Source organism: Schistocerca gregaria, chromosome 3, assembly GCF_023897955.1.
Source record: "Schistocerca gregaria isolate iqSchGreg1 chromosome 3, iqSchGreg1.2, whole genome shotgun sequence".
In the NCBI taxonomy this organism is placed as follows: domain Eukaryota; kingdom Metazoa; phylum Arthropoda; class Insecta; order Orthoptera; family Acrididae; genus Schistocerca; species Schistocerca gregaria.
Genome location: NC_064922.1, coordinates 690,906,895 through 690,928,877, shown reverse-complemented (window position 1 = coordinate 690,928,877; position 21,983 = coordinate 690,906,895). Strand labels below are relative to the sequence as shown.

The 21,983-nt window shown below is 40.4% G+C and overlaps 1 protein-coding gene across 14 annotated transcripts in view; it reads right to left on the bottom strand.

Moving 5' to 3' along the window:
* Window positions 1–21,983, bottom strand: part of LOC126354429 (axotactin) — a 547,963-nt gene that overhangs the window by 323,112 nt on the left and 202,868 nt on the right. For all 14 annotated transcript variants that reach the window (XR_007565327.1, XR_007565328.1, XR_007565329.1 and 11 more), the window contains exons 3-5: window positions 10,136–10,236; window positions 7,528–7,695; window positions 984–1,236 (exon numbers count right to left, since the gene is read on the bottom strand). Coding sequence is in view for 10 of the 14 variants with exons in the window: in XM_050004068.1 (XP_049860025.1) it covers window positions 984–1,236; window positions 7,528–7,695; window positions 10,136–10,236 (522 nt within the window). In the remaining 4 variants the exon portion in view is untranslated. The remainder of the gene's footprint in view (window positions 1–983; window positions 1,237–7,527; window positions 7,696–10,135; window positions 10,237–21,983) is intronic.

The window sequence follows — 21,983 nt, the reverse complement described above, 5'->3', positions numbered from 1 at the left end:
AATATGCTGGGAGAGCTGTCAGTACATTCAATTCCAGTTATTGAAAAATCCACTGGTAAGCAGTCAAACGAATTACAAGATCCATCAAAGGCACAATCAATGTAGGAATAATTATCTGAACAAGTGGGGCAATCAAAATTGAAGGCTTGTGTGCTGCCAATTATACATTGGATCTCTATCAATGACTGACTATATTTTTAACTGAAGTAGCAGTTTTGTGAAATTCAAAACAGTAACACATGGTTGCTTTATCAACTATAGAAGTCAAATACAAGTCCCTATCAGCAGAACAGAAAGAAGCAATATATCCTCAAGGACTGCACAATTGTTTATTAAACACAGTGAAGTGTGTTCTCTGATAACAGAGGTGCCATTGCACTGTTCACAACAGTGTGCACCAAACTAACAAAACACACTGATATGAGGCCCCACTATATTCATAAGCTTATTAATACAGGAAAGTTCAATTTCAAGTTAGTCAGAACTGGCAAGCAGCAAGATAATTTTTTTCTTTTTTTGACGAAGACACTACCAAAGGCTAGCCAGTGGTGCTGCCAAGCCAAGGGATTTTCGGAGTTCATGAGTAAACATGTTAGATAACATAATGACTCAGTTTTCTGCGTCTTCAACTCTGATGATGAGTTGATCTACAAGCAGAGCATGGGTCCGGTCCAATCCCTGTTAAGTCACAGAGACTCAGCTTGCTTTTATTGTCACTAGCTCAAATTAAGGTGAATGTTAGGATGCTTGTTTCAAATACAGCACTACGGTACATATCTCCTGTCTCATCATTATCCAATCCAAGCTTGTGTCACATCTCTAATCACCTCAGGTTTGGTAGGTCACTACATCCCTCTTCTTCTCTTGATGGTGGCACAGCTTATGACTCATCAATAACATGTTCCATTTTCAACTACTGGTCAGAACTATACAAAATCTTAAACTGCATGAGTAAAATAAAGAGAATAGCTTTCATTACTTACCTTAGCTGAAAATTTGGTATGTGATTTCCATCAAGTTGTATGTATGTGTTCCTTTTGGCAAACATGAAGACTTTGTGGTGACCTGTTTCTTCAAAAGTAAGTTCCGGTCCTCTCTGATTGATTGGTACTGGAGGTAATGTTGTTTTTGGGATCATGTAAGGTGACACTGTTGTTGAAGTAGTGGTGCTGTGAGTGACAAGAGGCTTTTCATCTTTTGTCTTTTGTTCTGGTAGCATGTACTCTGGGGGCTCAACTAAAGAGGACAATGAAATTAATAATTGTTCCACAGCTTCATTAACAGTTTATTTTTGAATAAGTAATGCATTCTACTAAGAAAAATAATTTCCAAATGTATATGTTAGTACACTTTCCAGCACAATTAAAAGATATGATTATAACTGAAAGGAAATCGATATGCGTAATGTAACATAAGAATGAGTAAGATTTACTTTACTAAATTCGATTATATCATAGAAGCACAAATCAAAATTATGGTAAATGGAACACTGTATCATTGGGAAAACAGAATGTCAGAATGAAAAATAATGACTGAGCAGAGCGTATTTTTAATGATACAAAATACTTCATGATTAAGAGACAAAGTGGGAAAGTATTGCAGAAATCAACACATCTTTCACTATTGTTAGTATCACTCCATACATGTTACTTGCCTCTCCTTAAGCAAACACCAATTGCTTCGTCTACTTCTGTTGCTATCTAATACCAATTATAACTTCAAAACCTAATTTACAAACTCTCACCATGCACAATTTATTGTGAATAAGGTCATATTTTTTCTCTACATCGTACATTCATTCATTCACACACTGTATTCTGTAAATCCAATTATGAAGAGGGCCCTTATGGATGTGTAACAAGCAAGTTACACATTAATATGCAGATGCAGCAACGGCAAGCTGCTTCTGTAAACAATACTCTGGAATTTCTGCAGATTTCTACTCAAATAATTTGACATGTAAATAATATAAAACTAAATACAAAGGAATTTATTAACTCCAAACAATGGAATAATTATATTATTATGAAAAGGACAGATTACTACTCACATATAGCGGAGATGTTGAGTCGCAGATACCAAAAAGCCTTCTACAGTAGACAAAACACACACACACGCACGCACGCACGCACGCACACACACACACACACACACTCACACACACACAAGCACTGACTCTGGCCACCGATGCTGGACTGCAAGCAGCTGTTCATGATGGGGAAGCACTATATGGTAAGGAGGAGGCTGAGGCAGAGAGGGGGAGGGATAGCAGGGTAGGGATGGGGTAAAGTGCTGCTTGTGGGAGCATACAGGGATGTGGTGGGGACAGGTGGGGCAACTAGGTGCAGTTGTAAGGTTAGACATGTGGCAGGGGGCATGGGGTTGGAAAAGGAGGAAAGTAAAGCAACTGGATGCTGTGATGGAATAGAAGGCTGTATGTGCTGGAATGGGAGCAAGGAAGGGGATAGGTGGGATGAAGGACAGTGGCTAATGAAGACTGAGGCCAGGGAGTTACAGGAATGTAGGATATATTGCAGAGAGAGTTCCCACCTGCGCAATTTACAGAAGCTGTTGTGACTAGGAATGATTCAAATGGCACAGGCTGTGAAGAACTCATTGAAGTGAAGAACGTTTTGTTAGGCAGCTTGCTCAGCTACTGGTTGATCCAGCTGTTTCTTGACCACAGTTTGTTGGTGGCTATTCATGTGGACAGACAGCTTGTTGGTTGTCATGCCCATGTAGAACACAGCACAGTGGTAGCAGCTTAGCTTGTTGTCATATGACTGGTTTCACAGGTAGCCCTGCCTTCGATGGGATAGGTTATGCGTGTAACTGGACTGGAAAAGGTGGTGATGAATGGATGAATGTAGATACAGGTCTTGCATCTAGATCTATTACAGGGATATGAGCCATGAGGCAAGGGGTTTGGAGCAGGAATGGATGGGGATACTGTGTAGGTTCACTGGACGGCAGAATACCACTGTGGGAAGGATAGTGAGTAGGACATTCCTCATTTCAGGGCATGACGATAGGTAATCCAAACCCTCGAAGAGAATGTGATTCAGTTGTTCCTATCCTGGGTAGTACTGAGTCACAAGAGAAATGCCACTTTGTGGCCAGATGGTGGGGCTTTGGGAGGTGGTGGGTGACTGGAGTGGTAAAGCATGGAAGATCTGTTTCTGTACAAGATTGTGAGGGTAATTTTGGTCTGTTAAGGCCTCAGTGAGACACTTGGTATATTTGGAGAGGGACTGCTTCTCAATACTGAGGTGACAGCCATGAATGGCTGTATGTATGGGACTTCTTGATGTGGAGTGGGTGAAGCTGTTGAAGTGGAGGTATTGCTGGTGGTTAGTAGGACTAAGATGGATGAAGACGCTGATGTAGCCATCTTTGAGGTGGAGGCAACATCAAGGAAGGTGGCTTGTTGTTGGTTGAGGAGGACCAGGTGACATAAATGCGGGAGAAGGCACTGAGGTTCTGGAGGACTGTAGATAGAGTCTTCTCACTTTTGGTCCAGATCACAAAGATGTCATCAATAGATCTGAACCAGGTGAGGGGTTTGGGGTTCTGGGTGGTTAGGAAAGACTCCTCTAGGTGGCCCATGAATAGTTTGTCACAGAATAGTGCCTTACTGATGTCCATGGCCATAGTATGGATTTGTCTGTGGGTGTTGCCTTCAAAGTTGAAGTAATTGTGGCTGAGTATGTAATTGGTCATCATGACCAGGAATGAGGTTGTAGGTATGAAATCTGTCGAACATTTGGAAGAGCAGTGTTCAATAACAGTGAGGCCATGGGCTTTAGGGACGTTAGTGTTAAGGAAGGTGCATCAACAGTGATAAGCAATGCACAATGTGGCAAAGGAACATGAACTGCGAAGAGTCAGTGGAGGAAAATAGTTGATGTCTTTTATGTAGGAAGGTAGGTTGAAGGTAATAGGCTGAAGGTGTTGGTCTAGGAGAGCAGACATTTTCTATGTGGGGCACAGTAGCCAGCAACAACGGCATTTCCTAGGTGGTTAGGTTTATGAAGCACGGAGAAGGTAGGAGAGAGAGATAGAAAGAGAGGCTCTAGTAAGAGGTTACGGAATGGGCCAAACGATGTGAAGAAAGACTATGGGAATGGGGTTACTGTGGCAGGGTTTGTAGGAGGGCAAATCTGGCAGCTGGTGGAGTCCTTCCACCAGGTAATCCATAGAGTTCAAAGCTACAGTGGTGAAGCCTTTGTCTGCAGACAGGATTATAAAGTCAAGAGCAGATTTTGGGTGGTGAATTACAGTTCTTTCTGCAAATACAAGGTTAGCTTGCATATTGAGGGGTTTGGGGAATCTCTAGTTAAGAAATTATGGAATGTTAACAGGGCGTGATTTGGAGGCAGTGGGGGTGGATCACCATTGAATGGAGGAGTGAACTGAGTCAGGCAGGGTTCAACATTTGTTTTTGGTTGTGTCTGATTGGTAGGGTTGGTGGCAAAAAAGTGATGAGGAGAAGGAGAAAAGATTTTTAACAAGTCCAGCATGATTGAATTTGGGAGTGAGGCAAAAGTTAGGGCCTTTGGAAAGGGCTGATACTTCTGTGGGACTAAGGATTTTGGAAGGTTCATAACTGTGTTGTGGAGCTATTTTGGTTCTGTATTCTGTATGATTTCTGAGGGTGTGTTAAATGTGATAGGTCTATGAGTCATGGTTTGTTAGCTATGAGGCGATATGGAGGAGATTTGGAAGGTGTTGTAGCAGAGGTGGGTATTAGTAGTCCATTGTGGGAGTAGAGGTGAACAGGTTGGAGAGGCTTTTGAGGTGGCATTGTGCATGCTGCTCTAGTTCCTAGAGGGCAAGAGTTTCAATATGAAGGATGGGATACAGGAATTTGGGATTGCAGAGCAGCAGAATTTTATGGATGGAGAGGTGGTATTGCATGGAGGTTTGGGCCAGATTTACATTGTTCTGCTAGACTAGGTTGGTGAGGGCTAAGGACTGGCAGAATCCGAATATATGGAGATCATTGTGAAAGTAGGTGTTGCAGCTGAAGATGGGTAATTTGATGGTAAGACCATCGGGGGGGGGGGGGGGGGGGCTTCCATGAGCCAGGCAACAATGCAGGAATAGTGTGTGGGACCGGGTTCTGGCTAAGTTTCTATACTGATTTGTTATTAATGACTAGTTTGGCTCATTCATTAAATGCTGTCATTTTTTATTTCAAGGTGGAGATACTTAAACTATATTCATTTGCTATTTTTACAAGCAGATACAGACCACATTGCAGATAGAATATGTGAACAAATCTTATATTATGGTTCCTGCCATCTTAGCAAGTCAATTATTTATAACAAAACTGTCAAGAGTACATTAATACTCTACACATATGAGCTGGAACTGATTGCCATTCATTATGCATAGGAAGTATTGAGTGGCAGACAGGCACATTTAAAAGTGAATTGTGCTTTTAAGTGTTGGTCACTCTGAGCTTCCTTTATGTGATGAGAAGCAATCATCATAATTTATGCTGTCTCTCCACTGTTTGAATATACCAATAACATTATGGTAGAAGCTCTCCATACATTACAAATTGTCATCTTTCCTGAAAATTTTCACTTTAAGAAGCGATACAAAGTCACTTGGAATGTAATCAGGGTCATGAAGCCTACTGCCATAAAATAGTATGTAAGCTTTTGACTAATTTGCTAAATCTGTGTTATGATACTAGAAGTAACAGTCCTGTTTCAGTACTGATTTAAAAAAAAAAAAAAAAAAAAAAAAAAAAAAAAAAAAAAAAAAAAAAAAAAACTTTTCAATTTGTGGCAGGTATTACTCTGATTCTCTGCTGAAGACTGTGACAGTGAGGAAGGAAAATGCTTCACCATTTTAATTTGGTTCTTCAGAAATGTGTGAACTGCACATAGTCCCAGGGGTTTCTACTGTATATAAGATGGTATGTCACTCTACAGTCTCCCTTCACAAGTTTCCATGATGCAGCAGCAGTATCTTCAGGGCCAAAGAGCATACTTGTTCACATATCATTTTAAAATCATATCAGACACACAATAAAACATACTGCTATCAAATGTTAACACAATAAAAAGTTAACAAAGTCATCAACACAGGTACATAGTTACTTAAGAGACCTAGTTTCACAAGGATTTATACAATGTATACAATTTTCTTTTATGTACACAAATTTTCTTTCCATTCCATTCCCATTTGCCTATCTGAAAAACTAAGTTAGAATCCATCCATAGTACTGAAGATAACAACACGCTGCATGCAAACAGGAAATGCACCAGTTTAGCATTATAAACAAACTAGAGACCCACTGTAATAATGTTATAAATGAAATTGTCCATCACTTTAATGAAAGACACTTAAATGTAAGCAGTAGTAAAATATGTCTTATTGTAGTTTAACAACAGTAGTTTTAATGATGAAATTAAACTACACATAGGCAATGAATTAGTAAAAAAAGAGTACAGTGTAGTATTCCTCAGTTTAACAAGTCAAAGCAATCTAAAATGAGACACACATGTTGACACTCTAGCTTGTAAGTTGTCTAAGAATATATTTGCAATTAATATGATTAGTAAGTTCTGAAAAGACGCTGTTGTCCTAAAGACTGCATACCATGATCTATTTTCCTCTCACCTGAGTTACAAAATAGAAATTTGGGGAGCAACAACCAAAGCAAATCTAAAGCTGTTGCTACTTCAGAAAAAGGGCTATAAGAACCATCTGTGAAGCAAAATATAAGGAATCATGCCAAGACTTCTTTCCAAAACTGGTCTACTAACCATAGTAAACATGTACATTCTGAAAACAATATTACTTGTTAAAAGACTGCATCCAAACATTTGCTCTGATTTTTATTAGAAAAATACAAGAAAGAAAGAAAAATTTTACATCAGCAGCCACAGAACAGCACTCTATGAACAGGGTCCACAAAATGCAGATTTAAAGTTATGTTACGACCCTACCCACAATGAAGCTTACATTTCAGCTAAAGGAATTCCTGTTACAAAATCCATTTCATACATTAGAAGAATACCATACTTACATGTAGAATAAGAAGTGCTTCAAAAAATATGTAAATAGTGTTAAGCAAACCATTTTACTTGTAACTTAACCATTTTGTTAATTAGTGATTGAGAAGAATGTATTATTGTGCTATTATTAAGAATTGTAACCTGTTTTTATACATATGCAATGAAATATTCGATGTTGAACAGAGTATCATTATTATTATTGTATATTACACACAATAAAGAAGAGAGAGAGAGAGAGAGAGAGAGATCGAGAGAGAGAGAGAGAGAGAGAGAGAGAGAGAGAGAGAGAGAGAGCAAATAAGCCAGAGAAAGTGCCCAAGGAAGATTGAATAAAACGAAAACAAATCATATTTGCAGTTTAGAAAAAAAAAACTAATGAATGGGCAAGCCTGAAGCAAAATTGGAAGAAATAAATGGAGCAGCAGGGGAAATAAAAAGGGTATAATCGGAATGATGAAAATAGGGTATCTAATAGCAACAAATGAGTACTCACATCCCTCAACACAGGCAAGGCTGCACTCATTTTCTGAGTCAAATTTGTTGTCATTTCCTCTGCATCCACCATAAATGAATGTTTCGCATTTACCAGTTTTGTTACTGTAGAACCATTTGTGAACATAATCGGTACAGTCTCCTCGTTCTGGTGGCTGGTGACATCTGTCTGAACACAAACATGTATGTCAAATGCCTCACCTTGAAAAGAAGACAGAAAGGATAACTAAAAAAAAGAGAGATAATTCAAATGTTACCGAGTCACACACATCTTTTTGTATCCGCTGTGAGAGTTCAAGCTTCTTAATTTCCCCTGTAATACCTAACAGCATTACAGTACATTCAACAGATCATGTGCAATGAGTGAAAACATGAATTTGTACACGCCAATTGCACTACCCATATCACCTTTTATATAACAGTCATTGTATTTATCAATGATAATAATCAGTTTTTGAAAATATAATGTAGCTAGATGATTAAAAAAAAATCAGCTCACCAAGCAGGAAAACACACACATACAAAGTAATGGAAATCGTATTGCTTTGAGAGTTAGTGGCTTCTTCTTCTGGCAGATGGGTTGAATGGGAAGGTAGAGGAACGAAGAAATGGGACTGGTGGCGTTTAGGAAATAAGGACATCTTCGAAAAGTCACCCTGAATCCTGGGTCAGGGGAGACTTACCAAACAGGCCGATTGTTTTCGATATTGCATGAAGATTATGGGAGCATAAGCAAAACGCTACTGTTCCACACCAGGGTTAGATGGTTATCACAGAGTAAGACCTTAATAAGATTATTCAATCTACGAACTGAATTACGGGTTTTTATGAATGAAATTTTTTTTAAATTGTAAGAACGTTCGAGGGACGAGACTTGGTTGTTCAGGCTACCTTTCTAGGCCGATATATTTGGAAAAGCTAATGAATGAAATTTATCTTTACAAGAGAAACAGTAACAGCTTTCAATACTAATAACAAGATAACCGCTTTCAAAAAAATGCTATGATTTTTGGATTGTGCTGCCAAGAGAGAAGTAGACGGATTTTAAAAACTGAATGCGTTCACTGGCCAGATCTCAGAATTACCAAATGAAGTACTTGAAGAACTGGTCCAGAGTTTCCACAAAATGCACACATCTTTTGGGACGTACTTTCCTGGCAAGCTAAATTCAAAACTGAAAGTGAATTCATGGGCTGAAAACCCTTTTGAACTGAATTTGCACAAGTCAGAAAATAAAGCAAACGAAACTTATAACTCCTTTTTAGATATGAAAACAAACGTCACTTGGTGATTCTTGGTTCTGGGTTTGTGTGACAAATATCAACAACTTGCCACAAGAGCGCTGACTTCTGCGGTTCCCAACAACATACTTTACTTCGCAAACGGAATTCTCGGCTACTACGACCAAGGGCGTACCCTGGATCTGAACTGGGAGGGGGTGGGGGGGGGGGGGGGGGCAGGTCATACTAGTCTCGGGAAACAAATACTCGAGACAACATACAGCACTTATTATTAAATAAAACAGTAAACTAGTGAAAAACTGCGAATATCTTCTAGGAGGGGGGGGGGGGCAGCTGCCCCCTCCTGCCCCTCACAGGGTACGGCAATTTTATCAATTTACAATAGAATCAATAAAATATTATTTTGCGTATTGTATTAGCGTTTGTCGTTTTGTATATTGTTGTAAAGTCAGAAATGTATAATGTACCCATTTATACGGTTAACATTAAATGACGATTGTTAAAGACTGAACATGTAAGGGGGCAGGTTTTAATTGTTTAAGGGTTCCGTAACATATTTAATATTTCAAATTCCACCGCCAACAATCTATACAGATTATTACTACCGGCGTAGTTATTCAACAAAAAACTACGCTCATGCAACTTATGCTGTTTTATTTCGTCAAACGAACTGTTTTTATGGCCGAAATAGATGCACGAGACACACATTTCTACGTGCATACCAAGCTGACAGTTATTGACTAACCGGTAGCTAAGATGTTACGTTACCGGTACCAGTACTAAATATTTTCAACGAAATATAATGTTTCCCGTATGCGGTTCACTAAAAATCACTGAGATTAAATTAAGTTGTGGTCCAAGTAGTTCTATAAAGTGAACAAGCTGTGAAGTAAATGTAGTACAGTGTCGAAATCAGTTCTTTTTTATCATCTGTAAAGTGCAGGCCCAATTCAGAAGATAAAAAAAAAACCTAATTGCCTTACCGCACTATATTTACTACAAAGTTGTTTTTGCAACAATACGGACTACAGAGGCGTACGGTACCACAGATTCATTGTCCTTGGAACGAAGAGTGTTATCACTTCTACTTTCGTAGCTGCGTAAAACAGAGTTTTATGTTTCTTTCTTTTTATACGCTGCGTTGCCTGTTGGAGTTTGGAGCAGTTGTGTGTGAGTTAGAGATCCCGTACACTGACTTCCAGCAGCTCCTCTTCACCGCTTGAGAAGTGACAATTTATTGTGTTAATAACACAGCTGTCGTTCGGCAGTCAGCTATACCTTATAGATACTGGACTGTATAAAATATTCTATACCAGCTTAACACTACACATTACTACAGTACATAAAAAAGATGAATCAGCTACGAACCTGGTATGACACTGGCTGTTGCAACAGGCCAGTTGTACACCGCAAGAAGCAGAAGCGTACCTCCCACAGCTACCAAGCTCTTTCTCGATAGGTCATTTTCCCTGTAGAAAAACGTTTACTGTTAACAGTTACATATCCAAAGTCATTCAGTTAACATATGTCAGAGGATGACAGTATTAAGGGAGGTATAATCAGATACCTACAGCATCATTCTCATGTCACCTTTTATAAAGTTCTTTATTTGTCTAAACTCGGTGTAGTTAACTGAGCAAGGCTGTTATGGTTAAAAACGTAATTGCTTTTACGCAAGAAGCTGATAGAAACATGAATTGTATTTTGTACTACGACGAGTTCACTCAATATAACTTCACAGTTTCCAGTACGAAAGAGTTTTTGATTTAAACAAAAACATCTGGGTGAAACGCTTACTGTAAGATATAAATCGAATGGGGTAATATATTTGTTTAAATACTGACATCAGATTCAGGAAGATGGAAATTCATGCACTGTCTGATCATTCTGACTTGTTGTTGTTGTTGTCTTCAGTCCTGAGACTGGTTTGATGCAGCTCTCCATGCTACTCTATCCTGTGCAAGCTGCTTCATCTCCCAGTACCTAGTGCAACCTACATCCTTCTGAATCTGCTTAGTGTACTCATCTCTCGGTCTCCCTCTACGATTTTTACCCTCCACGTTGCCCTCCAATGCTAAATTTGTGATCCCTTGATGCCTCAAAACATGTCCTACCAACCGATCCCTTCTTCTAGTCAAGTTGTGCCACAAACTTCTCTTCTCCCCAATCCTATTCAATACCTCCTCATTAGTTACGTGATCTATCCACCTTATCTTCAGTATTCTTCTGTAGCACCACATTTCGAAAGCTTCTATTCTCTTCTTGTCCAAACTAGTTATCGTCCATGTTTCACTTCCATACATGGCTACACTCCAAACAAATACTTTCAGAAACGACTTCCTGATACATAAATCTATATTCGATGTTAACAAATTTCTCTTCTTCAGAAACGCTTTCCTTGCCATTGCCAGTCTACATTTTATATCCTCTCTACTTCGACCATCATCAGTTATTTTACTTCCTAAATAGCAAAACTCCTTTACTACTTTAAGTGTCTCATTTCCTAATCTAATTCCCTCAGCATCACCCGAATTTAATTTGACTACATTCCATTATCCTCGTTTTGCTTTTGTTAATGTTCATCTTATATCCTACTTTCAAGACACTGTCCATTCCGTTCAACTGCTCTTCCAAGTCCTTTGCCGTCTCTGACAGAATTACAATGTCATCGGCGAACCTCAAAGTTTTTACTTCTTCTCCATGAATTTTAATACCTACTCCAAATTTTTCTTTTGTTTCCTTTACTGCTTGCTCAATATACAGATTGAATAACATTGGGGAGAGGCTACAACCCTGTCTCACTCCTTTCCCAACCACTGCTTCCTTTTCATGCCCCTCGACTATTATTACTGCCATCTGGTTTCTGTACAAATTATGAATAGCCTTTCGCTCCCTGTATTTTACCCCTGCCACCTTTAGAATTTGAAAAAGAGTATTCCTGTCAACATTGTCAAAAGCTTTCTCTAAGTCTACAAATGCTAGAAACGTAGGTTTGCCTTTTCTTAATCTTTCTTCTAAGATAAGTCGTAAGGTCAGTATTGCCTCACGTGTTCCAACATTTCGACGGAATCCAAACTGATCCTCCCCGAGGTCTGCATCTACCAGTTTTTCCATTCGTCTGTAAAGAATTCGCGTTAGTATTTTGCAGCCGTGGCTTATTAAACTGATAGTTCGGTAATTTTCACATCTGTCAGCACCTGCTTTCTTTGGGATTGGAATTATTATATTCTTCTTGAAGTCTGAGGGTATTTCGCCTGTCTCATACATCTTGCTCACCAGCTGGTAGAGTTTTGTCATGACTGGCTCTCCCAAGGCCGTCAGTAGTTCTAATGGAATGTTGTCTACTCCGGGGGCCTTGTTTCGACTCAGGTCTTTCAGTGCTCTGTCAAACTCTTCACGCAGTATCTTACCTCCCATTTGGTCTTCATCTACATCCTCTTCTATTTCCATAATATTGTCCTCAAGTACATCGCCCTTGTATAAACCTTCTATATACTCCTTCCACCTTTCTGCCTTCCCTTCTTTACTTAGAACTGGGCTGCCATCTGAGCTCTTGATATTCATACACGTGGTTCTCTTCTCTCCAAAGGTCTCTTTAATTTTCCTGTAGGCAGTATCTATCTTACCCCTAGTGAGATAAGCTTCTACATCCTTACATTTGTCCTCTAGCCATCCCTGTTTAGCCATTTTGCACTTCCTGTCGATCTCATTTTTGAGACGTTTGTATTCCTTTTTGCCTGCTTCATTTACTGCATTTTTATATTTTCTCCTTTCATCAATTAAATTCAATATTTCTTCTGTTACCCAAGGATTTCTAGCAGCCCTCGTCTTTGTACCTACTTTATCCTCTGCTGCCTTCACTACTACATCCCTCAGAGCTACCCATTCTTCTTCTACTGTATTTCTTTCCCCTTTTCCTGTCAATTGTTCCCTTATGCTCTCTCTGAAACTCTGTACAACCTCTGGTTCTTTCAGTTTATCCAGGTCCCATCTCCTTAATTTCCCACATTTTTGCAGTTTCTTCAGTTTTAATCTACAGGTCATAACCAATAGATTGTGGTCAGAGTCCACATCTGCCCCTGGAAATGTCTTACAACTTAAAACCTGGTTCCTAAATCTCTGTCTTACCATTATATAATCTATCTGATACCTTTTAGTATCTCCAGGGTTCTTCCACGTATACAACCTTCTTTCATGATTCTTAAACCAAGTGTTAGCTATGATTAAGTTGTGCTCTGTGCAAAATTCTACTAGGCGGCTTCCTCTTTCATTTCTTAGCCCCAATCCATATTCACCTACTATGTTTCCTTCTCTCCCTTTTCCTGACACTCGAATTCCAGTCACCCATTACTATTAAATTTTCGTCTCCCTTCACTATCTGAATAACTTCTTTTATTTCATCGTACATTTCTTCAATTTCTTCTTCATCTGCAGAGCTAGTTGGCATATAAACTTGTACTACTGTAGTAGGTGTGGGCTTCGTATCTATCTTGGCCACAATAATGCGTTCACTATGCTGTTTGTAGTAGCTTACCCGCATTCCTATTTTCCTATTCATTATTAAACCTACTCCTGCGTTACCCCTATTTGATTTTGTGTTTATAACCCTGTAGTCACCTGACCAGAAGTCTTGTTCCTCCTGCCACCGAACTTCACTAATTCCCACTATATCTAACTTTAACCTATCCATTTCCCTTTTTAAATTTTCTAACCTACCTGCCCGATTAAGGGATCTGACATTCCACGCTCCGATCCGTAGAACGCCAGTTTTCTTTCTCCTGATAACGACGTCCTCCTGAGTAGTCCCCGCCCGGAGATCCGAATGGGGGACTATTTTACCTCCGGAATATTTTACCCAAGAGGATGCCATCATCATTTAATCATACAGTAAAGCTGCATGTCCTCGGGAAAAATTACGGCTGTAGTTTCCCCTTGCTTTCAGCCGTTCGCAGTACCAGCACAGCAAGGCCGTTTTGGTTAATGTTGCAAGGCCAGATCAGTCAATCATCCAGACTGTTGCCCCTGCAACTACTGAAAAGGCTGCTGCCCCTCTTCAGGAACCACACGTTTGTCTGGCCTCTCAACAGATACCCCTCCGTTGTGGTTGCACCTACGGTACGGCCATCTGTATCGCTGAGGCACACAAGCCTCCCCACCAACGGCAAGGTCTATGGTTCATGGGGGGGGGGGGGGGGGGTTGGCATTCTTAGGTCTTTCTTAATCATTTTAAGCAAATAGTGTTTCCAAGAAGGCCACTGTCGGTATCTGTCCTATCCTCGCGAAACACATATGACAAATCTTATTACTGTACAAACAACCCTTGGATCGAGAAATTACTGTACTATACTATAATAAACATATCTCATTAAGAGCTTCGATTTATTACAATACACAGAAATGTTTATGTAGAATAGCAATATAATGCCAAACTACTCAGTTTACTAACAATATTAACTATCCTTATGGTAAACAATCAAACTTCTCAGTTGATTTGTAATGTCTACTCCGTGTACTGACAATGAGAACTCATTTAAGAACTGGAACATTAGCGCTATAACATTAGTAAATGATCGTCCTGCAGACCTGAGCACGTAGTGTTCCCTTTCCTATCTCTCTGCTTCATAAAATGGCAAAAAGTGCGCTTCTGAGGGTCGCTAATACAGCTGGCTATTCTAATCGCACAATAAGAATGGGGGCTACAAATACTTTCCAAGGCTACACTACTCCTGAAAACTCGTAGAAGAAGGAGAAGAAAATTTTATATTTAGGTAGTATTAGCGAACAGATTGTGAGGGACTGACGCATGGATAATTTACATTGCCAGTAAGCGGCGTTGTCTGCTATGCTACATTTTTTATCATTTTTTGTTTTATGATATTTCCTTCTTGCAATGGGTGATCAAACTTTATTTGCTTTAAATAAATTTTCCAGGGGTTGTGACCGCGTTGTCCACGTGCAAAACTTTCGGCCACTATTGTAAGTGGCCTTCCTCAGAGTGTGTGCTCCTCTATAACTTGTTATTAGTAGAAAGAGGAGACTGGAAAACGGGCAACAGTTGTGGCGTAACGCCGCTCGTTTCCCATCCTCAGATTTCCAACAGTAGCAAGCAATAAAGTGAACAACAATCAATAAAGTCTATTTCCACCAACGAAAAGAAATAATGAAAGCACGAATAAAGTTCTAACACCCATCTTCCTCATCCTCAACAGGCTATCAGAATTCGGTAACTGTCTCTTCCCCCCCCCCCCCCCCCCCCTCCCCCCAGTTTAGCCAGCCAGTGTGACCTAACGGTTCTAGGCGCTGAAGTCTGGAACCGCGCGACTGCAACGGTCGCAGGTCCGAATCCTCCCTCGGACATGGGTGTGTGTGTTTGTCCTTAGGATTATTTAGGTTAGGTAGTGTGTAAGCTTAGAAACTGATGACAGCAGTTAAGTCCCATAAGATTTCGTACACATTTGAACATTTTGTAAGAAACACATTTTTCTCATTCAGCATTCACAGACCCAGAAGAATTTTATTGACTGACAATGGCTGCGGAAGCCTACGCTTACAATTATTTATTCTGGTTGATCCTTCGTTTGTGCAATTGCTTCTTTTTCAGTACTCCCATTAGAAAATATTGACGTTGAATGACTATATCTGTCTATGTCGTCCTGAGACATTCTGACAATATGATCGTCCGGACACTCACTAGCTGTAACTTACAAGTTATTATGTGTTAAAGCTTCAGTTACCAAATTACTCCTCCCCTGTCGCACGATGCCCATTCGCAACAGAGCCCTCGCTACCACCCAAGTACCTTTCCTTGCCGTGCCATCTGCACAGGTATGGGCCAGTTTTTTGTGCTCAGTGTACTTAGAATCTTTTCGGACTATGAATGGAATTTCTGTCTGTAGTAAAACTTTGCGTCACCGTGGTTTGGATGTTATTTGAACCTGGGATGATCGTATATCACTGCAATCGCACGCTCACATCGACCGCACCACACACGAGCGATTTGCGAAGCATATTCAACCCGTCTTACGTACACCGGCATGACGAGAAGTTTTGCTATGGGAAATGAACTGCTATGTTTAGCAGCAGTGGCAGTTAAGAAAACGGGAACTGTAACTTAGTAAACTTCTTTCGAAACGTTTTTCGTTTTTCTTGAGAACTGCAGGTTACTTTACTGACTGTACTACACTGTTCACAGACGCCAAGTGAGTCGTGTACGTCTTTCCAGTGCGTAAACAGAGCTTGTTCTTCATTTACCATTCTTATAGTTTAACTGCAAGCATTCGCACAATTTGTTTTACAAACTCGATGTAGCTGTAGAAATGTGGTCAACAATATAGCTGATTGCCATAATTTGTGTTATAAATTGTTTGGGGGAGAGTTAGATTATATGACGTGCCAAGGGACTTGAGCATAACTGTATAACTAGATTTGCCCTAAACATTTAAACTTACATGCCCATTTAGTATTGCAGTATGTCATTCTATTTCGAAGTTAGAAACTTTAATAATCGGTAGTTGATTAATAAGTAACTCAAAATCATGAGATACTGTCCAGTGTATCTTGATTATCATGAACTTTCCATCCGGTAATTATACTGCTTCAGAACAAGCTCCAAAAAGATATCACTGTGCACGATCGCAGTGCGCATTTTGTAATACCCCTTAAGAGAAATTTCAACTCCTACCTCAACTTCAGTTCTCCGCAAACATTCTTACTCAACGCGAACAAAGTGAAACGAAACAAAACTACACTAACATGCCTAAGACGCAGAGAGAGAACAAATGTGGTTCAAATGGCTCTGAGCACTATGGGACTTAACATCTTAGGTCATCAGTCCCCTAGAACTTAGAACGACTTAAACCTAACTAACCTAAGGACATCACACACATCCATGCCCGAGGCAAAATTCGAACCTGCGACCGTAGCGGTCGCGAGGTTCCAGACTGAAGCGCCTAGAACCGCTCGGCCACAATGGCCGGCAACAAATGTGAGAAACTGGGGTTTTGTAAGAATGACTGTTACAGACAATGGTAATTAGAATTCTCTTATTTTTAATCTGTTGTATGTTTCAAGTAATAAAGTTTAACGACTCGGAAACAATGGAAAGTTATTTTCTGTTGTCAAAATTTATATAACAACAATTCAATCCACAGAAAACCTGTTTCGCCATCACTTGGAAGTCGACATTTTAGTGTCATATTACATATCTTTTTCATTAAAAAAATCGCGATACTTTCAATATATATTTGATTTGACGCGTCTGCCTAACTTCTTTAAATTTTAATTACAGAATGCAGATTAATAATGGGCCACCACTAATAATGTTACGACCGAGAACTGATGAGTTCACTGAATTCAAAATTGTGTCATAAGCATGTTGCAAGTCACTAAACAGATGAAACTGCAGAGGATTAAGACGTCTTTTCACAGGTCATATATTGCAGTATTGTTAGGCCGCAATAGTTTGCCGCCAACACTGCTGCAATGTGGCTGTTATACACAGCAGTAATGTGTTGTTGCCACGAAATATTGTTGATAATGCATCAGCCTATTCCAAGTAGTTGTCGATGTATTGCTAAGGCGTTGTCCACAAATGATGGAGAATATTCCTTTCGTACTGCCGGGAAATATCTATCGTTGTCTACGGCTGTAAATGCTTTCTTCATACCCACCTCTTTCTCATGCTAACGTCATTGCAGTTTTAAGTCAGGTGATCGTAGAAGTCAAAGGGCGGCGGGTCCAGGGGTCCGGACATCCCCCCAATTACTTAAATGAAACTACATCGCATAGTGACATTGAAAGGTATTTTGGTTTTCAATCATACAACGAAAAAGGGAAATGACTATCGATTGTCAGCAAGGCCAACGATAGATTTAAACTATCTATACATCCATAGAACTAATAGCTATCACCCATCCCCGTTTTAGCAAAACCAACTGTTGTCCTACTTGAGCTCAGTTGTTGTGAGTCACTTCAGTTCTTAGAATGAGATTTTCACTCTGCAGCGGAGTGTGCGCTGATATGAAATTTCCTGGCAGATTAAAACTATGTGTCGGCCGTGACTCGAACTCGGGACCTTTGCCTTTCACGGGCAAGTGCTCTACCAACTGAGCTACCCAAGCTCGAACGCCCCCTCCTCACAGCTCTACTTCTGCCAGTACCTCGTCTCCTACCTTCCGAACTTTACACAAGCTCTCCTGCGAACCTTGCAGAACTAGCACTCTGCTACAGAGTGAAACATCCCCCAGGCTGTGGCTAAGCCATGTCTCCGCAATATCCTTTCTTTCAGGAGTGCCAGTTCTGCAGGTTCGCAGAAGAACTTCTGTAAAGTTTAGAAGGTAGGAGACGAGGTACTGCCGGAAGTAAAGCTTTGAGGAGGGGGCGTTAGTCGTGCTTGGGTAGCTCAATTGGTAGAGTACTTGCCCGCGAAAGGCAAGGGTCCCGAGTTCGAGTCTCGGTCCGGCACACAGTTTTAATCTGCCAGGAAGTTTCATATCAGTGCACACTCCGCTGCAGAGTGAAAATCTCATTCTGGAAACATCCTCCAGGCTATGACTATGCCATGTCTCCGCAATGTCCTTTCTTTCAGGGGTGCTAGTTTTGCAAGGTTCGCAGGAGAGCTTGTGTAAAGTTCGGAAGGTAGGAGACGAGGTACTGGCAGAAGTAAAGCTGTGAGGACGGGGCGTGAGTCGTGTTAGGGTAGCTCAGTTGGTAGAGCGCTTGCCCGCGGAAGGCAAAGGTCCCGAGCTCGAGTCTCGGTCTGGCACGCAGTTTTAATCTGCCAGGAAGTTTCATTTCAGTTCTTACTTGCATTATTTTAAGGTAAGAGCTGCCGTTCATTTTTCTGTGCTGTGTTTCTATTGGATAAGTTTGTAACAAGAAAGAACAGTAAAACTTATTTTGATTCGTTTGCTAGCGTTATGGCAAATTAAAAATATGAGCTCACAATTATAATCGCCAGATTACCTATCTACAGCAGTTAAGTGTTAGCAATGGAGTCGTTATGTGGAGGCTGGGAGAACTCTGAGTTTGTAATATTTCAGTTTTCACAAGGCAAAGAAGCTGTAAATATCGTTACAAATAACATTCAGTTAAAATCAGTGCATGAAAATACATTCGGATTTGTCTGTGACGTGCAAAAATCGCTTTGATTAACAAAAGTATCGCACAAATGGAGAGGGCTGAATTTCTTTAGAAAATTTGCTCAGTATTCTATCATTAGAAGCTCAAATGCCAAAATATCGTTCAATCTGGTTACCCGGACGGGACTCAATAATGAAAACCTGTCCACATACAGAAAGATGGGGAGAGGTCTGTGTAGAGCATAGGGGTATACGATGACAGGACATTCTAAAGTTTCTAAAAGATTTCTTCAGTGGGCCGCTTGAATTCGTCAGAGCCCACTGCGCCCTGCATACCTCACTCCCCTTAGTCCAGAATCTATTTACGCTCTTGTACCTCTAACCCCTCCCCCCATGAACCATGGACCTTGCCGTTGGTGGGGAGGCTTGTGTGCCTCAGCGATACAGATGGCCGTACCGTAGGTGCAACCACAACGGAGGGGTATCTGTTGAGAGGCCAGACAAACGTGTGGTTCCTGAAGAGGGGCAGCAGCCTTTTCAGTAGTTGCAGGGGCAACAGTCTGGATGATTGACTGAACTGGCCTTGCAACATTAACCAAAACGGCCTTGCTGAGCTGGTACTGCGAACGGCTGAAAGCAAGGGGAAACTACAGCCGTAATTTTTCCCGAGGACATGCAGCTTTACTGTATGATTAAATGATGATGGCATCCTCTTGGGTAAAATATTCCGGAGGTAAAATAGTCCCCCATTCGGATCTCCGGGCGGGGACTACTCAGGAGGACGTCGTTATCAGGAGAAAGAAAACTGGCGTTCTACGGATCGGAGCGTGGAATGTCAGATCCCTTAATCGGGCAGGTAGGTTAGAAAATTTAAAAAGGGAAATGGATAGGTTAAAGTTAGATATAGTGGGAATTAGTGAAGTTCGGTGGCAGGAGGAACAAGACTTCTGGTCAGGTGACTACAGGGTTATAAACACAAAATCAAATAGGGGTAATGCAGGAGTAGGTTTAATAATGAATAGGAAAATAGGAATGCGGGTAAGCTACTACAAACAGCATAGTGAACGCATTATTGTGGCCAAGATAGATACGAAGCCCACACCTACTACAGTAGTACAAGTTTATATGCCAACTAGCTCTGCAGATGAAGAAGAAATTGAAGAAATGTACGATGAAATAAAAGAAATTATTCAGATAGTGAAGGGAGACGAAAATTTAATAGTAATGGGTGACTGGAATTCGAGTGTAGGAAAAGGGAGAGAAGGAAACATAGTAGGTGAATATGGATTGGGGCTAAGAAATGAAAGAGGAAGCCGCCTAGTAGAATTTTGCACAGAGCACAACTTAATCATAGCTAACACTTGGTTTAAGAATCATGAAAGAAGGTTGTATACGTGGAAGAACCCTGGAGATACTAAAAGGTATCAGATAGATTATATAATGGTAAGACAGAGATTTAGGAACCAGGTTTTAAGTTGTAAGACATTTCCAGGGGCAGATGTGGACTCTGACCACAATCTATTGGTTATGACCTGTAGATTAAAACTGAAGAAACTACAAAATGTGGGAAATTAAGGAGACGGGATCTGGATAAACTGTAAGAACCAGAGGTTGTACAGAGTTTCAGGGAGAGCATAAGGGAACAATTGACAGGAATAGGGGAAAGAAATACAGTAGAAGAAGAATGGGTAGCTCTGAGGGATGTAGTAGTGAAGGCAGCAGAGGATAAAGTAGGTACAAAGACGAGGGCTGCTAGAAATCCTTGGGTAACAGAAGAAATATTGAAATTAATTGATGAAAGGAGAAAATATAAAAATGCAGTAAATGAAGCAGGCAAAAAGGAATACAAACGTCTCAAAAATGAGATCGACAGGAAGTGCAAAATGGCTAAACAGGGATGGCTAGAGGACAAATGTAAGGATGTAGAAGCTTATCTCACTAGGAGTAAGATAGATACTGCCTACAGGAAAATTAAAGAGACCTTTGGAGAGAAGAGAACCACGTGTATGAATATCAAGAGCTCAGATGGCAGCCCAGTTCTAAGCAAAGAAGGGAAGGCAGAAAGGTGGAAGGAGTATATAGAAGGTTTATACAAGGGCGATGTACTTGAGGACAATATTATGGAAATGGAAGAGGATGTAGATGAAGACGAAATGGGAGGTAAGATACTGCGTGAAGAGTTTGACAGAGCACTGAAAGACCTGAGTCGAAACAAGGCCCCCGGAGTAGACAACATTCCATTAGAACTACTGACGGCCTTGGGACAACCAGTCCTGACAAAACTCTACCAGCTGGTGAGCAAGATGTATGAGACAGGCGAAATACCCTCAGACTTCAAGAAGAATATAATAATTCCAATCCCAAAGAAAGCAGGTGCTGACAGATGTGAAAATTACCGAACTATCAGTTTAATAAGCCACGGCTGCAAAATACTAACGCGAATTCTTTACAGACGAATGGAAAAACTGGTAGATGCAGACCTTGGGGAGGATCAGTTTGGATTCCGTCGAAATGTTGGAACACGTGAGGCAATACTGACCTTACGACTTATCTTAGAAGAAAGATTAAGAAAAGGCAAACCTACGTTTCTAGCATTTGTAGACTTAGAGAAAGCTTTTGACAATGTTGACTGGAATACTCTTTTTCAAATTCTAAAGGTGGCAGGGGTAAAATACAGAAACCAGATGGCAGTAATAAGAGTCGAGGGGCATGAAAGGGAAGCAGTGGTTGGGAAAGGAGTGAGACAGGGTTGTAGCCTCTCCCCGATGTTATTCAATCTGTATATTGAGCAAGCAGTAAAGGAAACAAAAGAAAAATTTGGAGTAGGTATTAAAATCCATGGAGACGAAGTAAAAACTTTGAGGTTCGCCGATGACATTGTAATTCTGTCAGAGACGGCAAAGGACTTGGAAGAGCAGTTGAACGGAGTGGACAGTGTCTTGAAAGGAGGATATAAGATGAACATTAACAAAAGCAAAACGAGGATAATGGAATGTAGTCAAATTAAATCGGGTGATGCTGAGGGAATTAGATTAGGAAATGAGACACTTAAAGTAGTAAAGGAGTTTTGCTATTTAGGAAGTAAAATAACTGATGATGGTCGAAGTAGAGAGGATATAAAATGTAGACTTGCAATG